The 7,500-nt window shown below is 48.3% G+C and overlaps 1 protein-coding gene across 1 annotated transcript in view; it reads left to right on the forward strand.

Annotated features, from left to right (window-relative positions):
• Nucleotides 1-7,500, forward strand: part of LOC121557247 (vimentin A2) — a 33,949-nt gene that overhangs the window by 9,005 nt on the left and 17,444 nt on the right. The window contains exon 4 of the mRNA XM_041871083.2: nt 3,757-3,921. Coding sequence (XP_041727017.1) covers nt 3,757-3,921 — 165 coding nt within the window. The remainder of the gene's footprint in view (nt 1-3,756; nt 3,922-7,500) is intronic.

Genomic DNA, 7,500 nt, shown 5'->3' on the forward strand with positions numbered 1-7,500 from the left:
TCATAGGTACACGTCAACCATGACAGAGAAATTGAGGAAAAAAAATCCAGAAAATCACATTGTAGGATTTTTTATGAATTTATTTGCAAATTAGGGTGGAAAAAAAGTATTTGGTCACCTACAAACAAGCAAGATTTCTGGCTCTCACAGACCTGTAACTTCTTCTTTAAGAGGCTCCTCTGTCCTCCACTCGTTACCTGTATTAATGGCACCTGTTTGAACTTGTTATCAGTATAAAAGACACCTGTCCACAACCTCAAACAGTCACACTCCAAACTCCACTATGGCCAAGACCAAAGAGCTGTCAAAGGACACCAGAAACAAAATTGTAGACCTGCACCAGGCTGGGAAGACTGAATCTGCAATAGGTAAGCAGCTTGGTTTGAAGAAATCAACTGTGGGAGCAATTATTAGGAAATGGAAGACATATGGGGCGGCGCACAATTGGCCCAGCGTCGTCCAGGGTAGGGGAGGGAATGGCCGGCAGGGGATGTAGCTCAGTTGGTAGAGCATGGCGTTTGCAACGCCAGGGTTGTGGGTTCGATAAAATAATGTATGTGCTAACTGTAACTCGCTCTGGATAAGAGCGTCTGCTAAATGACTAAAATGTAAATGTAATACAAGACCACTGATAATCTCCCTCGATCTGGGGCTCCACGCAAGATCTCACCCCGTGGGGTCAAAATGATCACAAGAACGGTGAGCAAAAATCCCAGAACCACACGGGGGGACCTAGTGAATGACCTGCAGAGAGCTGGGACCAAAGTAACAAAGCCTACCATCAGTAACACACTACGCCGCCAGGGACTCAAATCCTGCAGTGCAAGACGTGTCCCCATGCTTAAGCCAGTACATGTCCAGGCCCGTCTGAAGTTTGCTAGAGTGCATTTGGATGATCCAGAAGAGTATTGGGAGAATGTCATATGGTCAGATGAAACCAAAATATAACTTTTTGGTAAAAACTCAACTCGTCGTGTTTGGAGGACAAAGAATGCTGAGTTGCATCCAAAGAACACCATACCTACTGTGAAGCATGGGGGTGGAAACATCAAGCTTTGGGGCTGTTTTTTCTGCAAAGGGACCAGGACGACTGATCCGTGTAAAGGAAAGAATGAATGGGGCCATGTATCGTGAGATTTTGAGTGAAAACCTCCTTCCATCAGCAAGGGCATTGAAGATGAAACGTGGCTGGGTCTTTCAGCATGACAATGATACCAAACACACCGCCCGGGCAACGAAGGAGTGGCTTCGTAAGAAGCATTTCAAGGTCCTGGAGTGGCCTAGCCAGTCTCCAGATCTCAACCCCATAGAAAATCTTTGGAGGGAGTTGAAAGTCTGTGTTGCCCAGCGACAGCCCCAAAACATCACTGCTCTAGAGGAGATCTGCATGGAGGAATGGGCCAAAATACCAGCAACAGTGTGTGAAAACCTTGTGAAGACTTACAGAAAACGTTTGACCTGTGTCATTGCCAACAAAGGGTATATAACAAAGTATTGAGAAACTTTTGTTATTGACCAAATACTTATTTTCCACCATAATTCGCAAATAAATTCATTAAAAATCCTACAATGTGATTTTCTGGAATTTTTTTCTCATTTTGTCTGTCATAGTTGACGTGTACCTATGATGAAAATTACAGGCCTCTCTCATCTTTTTAAGTGGGAGAACTTGCACAATTGGTGGCTGACTAAATACTTGTTTTCCCCACTATATATAGCTATATATATATATATATATATATATATATATATATAGCTATATATATAGCTATTTAAAAATATATATCTATTCGAAAATCTTGCATATCTTAATTTCCATCATTATCAATTAATATGCGTAATAATGTCGCCAGTTCATGTGAAGGATTGTTATCTATAACCCGGATTGCCATACATTATGCATTACATTACATTTTTGTCAAGAAATTCTTATTTTAGCAAACAATTATTGTGGTTCATCCTATATTCTCCCCAACATCCTTACCCCCTTGCAACAGATGTGGGACACACACACACACACACACACACACACACACACACACACACACACACACACACACACACACACACACACACACACACCCACACACACACACACACAGAGACCTTTGATTATTTTGTGCCACAATAATATGCCCCCTCTCTGATTGTTCGAGTGTGACCCCCTCCCCATGGGTTACTGCAGCCAGTGTTGCCAGCACTGCCACTACCTGGGTGGGGGTACCCCACCGGAATCCCCACCGGCTAGGTACAAGGTCGTCAAGGTACTCATTAGCAGCTTTGAGAATTTCCTTGTATATAATGCTCTCCCATCAGGGGGCTCTGGTTTTGTGGGACCAACCCTGCCAGGCAGGCTCAGAATCTTGAGGGGGCGGTGCTGCTCTAGTAGGTCTCTGACCGCATTTATCTTTCTGTTTTGGCTGCATATAGGCAACTCACAGCAGGTCCATAAAACAGATGGGGACTTCTCTTTGGTGTGTGGGTCGCTCAGGTGGGTGTCTAGGATATAGGGTTGGGGATCGTTCCATCATGATAGGACAATTTAAAAAAATAGATTAGATGTATACTTTATTTTAAAATGTATATCCCTCATCTGCACAAAATTGAAAGCTCTCTCTCACAACCCCTGCTCACAGACACCCGTTGGCTCTGGGATATGCAACCATTTCCTTTCTCACTTCTCCTTTCTCTGTGGAATAGGCTTTTAGAAGTGCCGTCTTTATTTGATTACTTATCGTTAATGCCGTCTTTGGTGTGCTTTGGTTTGCTTATCAATGCACAAGCACCTTTCCCCCCCCTCCTATCGATAAAATAAATTATATTAAGTCATACAAAAGTTTTACTGTGCGTGAAGTTTCAAATGCATTCTGTCATTACTAAATAATGTTATAGATATTTTAACATGAAACATTTTTTTACACCCAACATTTTATTAATAAAGTATTTAATCAGTCGTCTTCCTCAAACAAAGGGGATGATGACGCAATCTTTGTGAGCAGGAAGGAATCTGATTTCATTGGTCCTCAAATCGTGGCTCAGTCAATTCATTCAGGTTAAGTGGAGTGAGCCCAGAATTAGCCTGCCCCGGAGCAGCTTAGTTCTGAAGGATTTGTTGCCATAGAAATGTACCTGACTAAAAGGTGAGCCTCATTCGTATGACTGGCTATCCCGAGTTGAACTCAGAGTTAACCAAAGTTACCTCGCTAACTCTTCAAATCTAATTTGTAGGATCCCTCTGACCCCTGTCTGTAGGGGCTGTTGGAGCTGCAGTCTCAGGTCCTGACCCGTCTCTGACCCCTAACCTCCGACCTCTGACCCCTGTCTGTAGGAGCTGTTGGAGCTGCAGTCTCAGGTCCTGACCCGTCTCTGACCTCTAACCTCCGACCTCTGACCCCTGTCTGTAGGAGCTGTTGGAGCTGCAGTCTCAGGTCCTGACCCGTCTCTGACCTCTGACCCCTGTCTGTAGGAGCTGTTGGAGCTGCAGTCTCAGGTCCTGACCCGTCTCTGACCTCTGACCCCTGTCTGTAGGAGCTGTTGGAGCTGCAGTCTCAGGTCCTGACCCGTCTCTGAACTCTAACCTCCGACCTCTGACCCCTGTCTGTAGGGGCTGTTAGAGCTGCAGTCTCAGGTCCTGACCCGTCTCTGACCTCTAACCTCCGACCTCTGACCCCTGTCTGTAGGGGCTGTTGGAGCTGCAGTCTCAGGTCCTGACCCGTCTCTGACCTCTAACCTCCGACCTCTGACCCCTGTCTGTAGGAGCTGTTGGAGCTGCAGTCTCAGGTGCAGGTGTCGCAGCAGGTGCAGATGGACATTGATGTGGTGAAGCCAGACCTGACCGCCGCTCTCAGGGACGTCCGCTCTCAGTACGAGAACCTGGCCTCCAAGAACATGCAGGAGTCAGACGACTGGTACAAGTCTAAGGTAGGCTGTTCGCTATACCCTATACCCTATACCCTATACCCTATACCCTATACCCTATACCCTATGTTGTATTTATATTTTTTGTTCAGTATAGTATATCTGAAGAATAGTATGTGTACAGCAGTAGTTATATAGGATGAACCATGACTAGAATACAGTATATACAGTGAGGGGAAAAAGTATTTGATCCCCTGCTGATTTTGTACGTTTGTCACGCCCTGACCTAGAGAACTCTTGTTGGTTTGGTCAGGGTGTGAGTTTCAGTTTGAGATCTATGTGATTATATTCTATGTTGGAGATCTAGTATGTGTATGTCTAGGTTTGGCCGGGTGTGATTCCCAATCAGAGGCAGCTGTCGCTCGTTGTCTCTGATTGGGGGTCATACTTAGGTAGCCTGGTTGCCTTCCTTAGTTGTGGGATCTTGACTCTGGTTTGGCTTGTTTGTGTGTAGACATAGTGAGCTTCACGTTACGTTGCTTTTGTTGTTTTTGTCGAGTGTTTACTTGTTCAAGTAAACATGTACGCATACCACGCTGCACCTTGGTCTGTCCCGTCTCTCAACGATCGTGACAGAAGATCCCACCACAAAAGGACCAAGCAGCGTGCCGAGGAGGAGCGAATAGCTTTGTCACAGGTGGGCAAATGGTGGTCATGGGAGGAGATATTCGCTGGGAAATGACCCTGGGAAGAGAGGACCAACGCCAACGGGACCAACCGCTGAGGAAGCCCGAGAGGCAACCCCAATAAAATGTTTTTTTGGGGGGGGGGGCTAGAGAGAGAAGAGCCCCGCCCACTGCACCCGTGGGGTTCCAGTTGGAGTCCCTACGACCAGGAATGGGAACAGGAATGGGAACAGGAACGGGAACAGGACTGGGAACAGGAACGGGAACAGGACTGGGAACAGGAACGGGAACAGGACCGGGAACAGGACTGGGAACAGGACTGGGAACAGGACTGGGAACAGGAATGGGAACAGGAACGGGAACAGGAACGGGAACAGGAATGGGAACAGTTTTACACTGAGGAGTCGGAGGATGACGATGAGGTTCTGTTCCCTAACTCGTGGGGGCTCCCGGAGGAGTCCTCACTGGAGGAGGATTGGCGAGAGAGAGAGAGAGAGAGAGAGAAGGACTGGAGCAGTCTGAGAGAGGAGGCCACCACGTTACGGGGGCTGTTAGCTCAGAGGGAGCAGGAGTTATCAGTTCAGAGGGAGGCGCTACAGGAGGCTCAAAGGGAGAAGGAAGTAGAGGAGGCATGGAGAGAGGAGTTGGTCAGGCAACAGAAGGAGAGTGTGTTCATTGAGGAACCTAGGTATGCGGAGATACGCACTGTGTCGCCAGTGCGCCTTCACAGCCCAGTGCGTCCTGTGCCAGCGCCCCGCACGTGCCGTGCGAAAGTGGGCATCCAGCCAGGGCGGGTTGTGCCAGCTCTAAGCTGCAGACCTCCAGTGCGCCTCCACAGGCCGGTACGCCCCGTACCTGCTCCCCGCACCAGACCAGTGGTGCGTGTATCCAGTCCGGCACAGCCCGTGCCTGCTCCTTGCACCAAACCAGTGGTGCGTGTATCCAGTCCGGCACGGCCCGTGCCTGCTCCTCGCACCAGACCAGTGGTGAGTGTGCCAAGTCCAGCTCCGGTTAGCTGCTCCACTCCGGAGCCAGAGCAGTCCGCTCCACCGGTGCCTAGTCCAGCTCCGGTCAGCGGCTCCACTCCGAAGCCAGAGCAGTCCGCTCCACCGGTGCCCAGTCCAGCTCCGGTCAACGGCTCCACTCCAGGGCTAGAGCAGTCCGCTCCACCGGTGCCAAGTCCAGCTCCGGTCAGCTGCTCCACTCCGGAGCCAGAGCAGTCCGCTCCACCAGGGTCCAGTTCAGCTCCGGTCAGCAGCTCCACTCCAGGCCCAGACGTCAGCCCTTCTCCAGGGTTGGGGTCTCCCACACCAAGGTCCAGACAGGGCTTGGTGCATCGCGGGAGGAAGGAGAGGGGAAGCATCGCGCCGAGGTCCAGACCAGACCAGGAGTGCAACGGGGAGGCAGAGAGGGAGAGGTCGTCATGCCCGGAGCCGCCTCCGAGGCTAATGTCCACCCGGACCCTCCCCTGTTATGTTAGGTTTTGCGGCCGGAGTCCGCACCTTTGGGGGGGGGGTACTGTCACGCCCTGACCTAGAGAACTCTTGTTGGTTGGGTCAGGGTGTGAGTTTCAGTTTGAGATCTATGTGATTATATTCTATGTTGGAGATCTAGTATGTGTATGTCTAGGTTTGGCCGGGTGTGATTCCCAATCAGAGGCAGCTGTCGCTCGTTGTCTCTGATTGGGGGTCATACTTAGGTAGCCTGGTTGCCTTCCTTAGTTGTGGGATCTTGACTCTGGTTTGGCTTGTTTGTGTGTAGACATAGTGAGCTTCACGTTACATTGCTTTTGTTGTTTTTGTTGAGTGTTTACTTGTTCAAGTAAACATGTACGCATACCACGCTGCACCTTGGTCTGTCCCGTCTCTCAACGACCATGACAACGTTTGCCCACTGACAAAGAAATTATCAGTCTATAATTTTAATGGTAGGTTTATTTGAACAGTGAGAGACAGAATAACAACAAAAAAATCCAGAAAAACGCATGTCAAAAATGTTATGAATTGATTTGCATTTTAATTTACATTTACTTTACATTTACGTCATTTAGCAGACGCTCTTATCCAGAGCCACTTACAGTTAGAGAGTCATTTAGCAGATGCTCTTATCCAGAGCGACTTACAAATTGCTGCATTCACCTTATAGCCAGTGGGATAACCACTTTACAATGTTTTTTTTTTTTTTTTTTTGGAGGTGGGGTAAGGGGGGGTAGAAGGATTACTTTATCCTATCCCAGGTATTCCTTAAAGAGGTGGGGTTTCAGATTTTGAGATTAGGAGCACACTCTTAAAGGGAGTGCTCCTAATCTCAGTTTGTTACCTGTATAAAAGAAACCTGTCCACAGAAGCATTCAATCAATCAGATTCCAAACTCTCCACCATGGCCAAGACCAAAGAGCTCTCCAAGGATGTCAGGGACAAGATTGTAGACCTACACAAGGCTGGAATGGGCTACAAGACCATCGCCAAGTAGCTTGATGAGAAGGTGACAACAGTTGGTGTGATTATTCGCAAATGGAAGAAACACAAAATAACTGTCAATCTCCCTCGGCCTGGGGCTCCATGCAAGATTTCACCTCATGGAGTTGCAATGATCATGAGAACGGTGAGGAATCAGCCCAGAACTACATGGGAGGATCTTGTCAATGATCTCAAGGCAGCTGGGTCCATAGTCACCAAGAAAACAATTGGTAACACACTATGCCGTGAAGTACTGAAATCCTGCAGTGCCCGCAAGGTCCCCCTGCTCAAGAAAGCACATATACAGGCCCGTCTGAAGTTTGCCAATGAACATCTGAATGATTCAGAGGAGAACTGGGTGAAAGTGTTGTGGTCAGATGAGACCAAAATCGAGCTCTTTGGCATCAACTCAACTCGCCGTGTTTGGAGGAGGAGGAATGCTGCCTATGACCCCAAGAACACATTATGCTTTGGGGGTGTTTTTCTGCTAAGGGGAC

This window comes from Coregonus clupeaformis, chromosome 14, assembly GCF_020615455.1.
Source record: "Coregonus clupeaformis isolate EN_2021a chromosome 14, ASM2061545v1, whole genome shotgun sequence".
NCBI classification, from domain to species: Eukaryota; Metazoa; Chordata; class Actinopteri; order Salmoniformes; family Salmonidae; genus Coregonus; species Coregonus clupeaformis.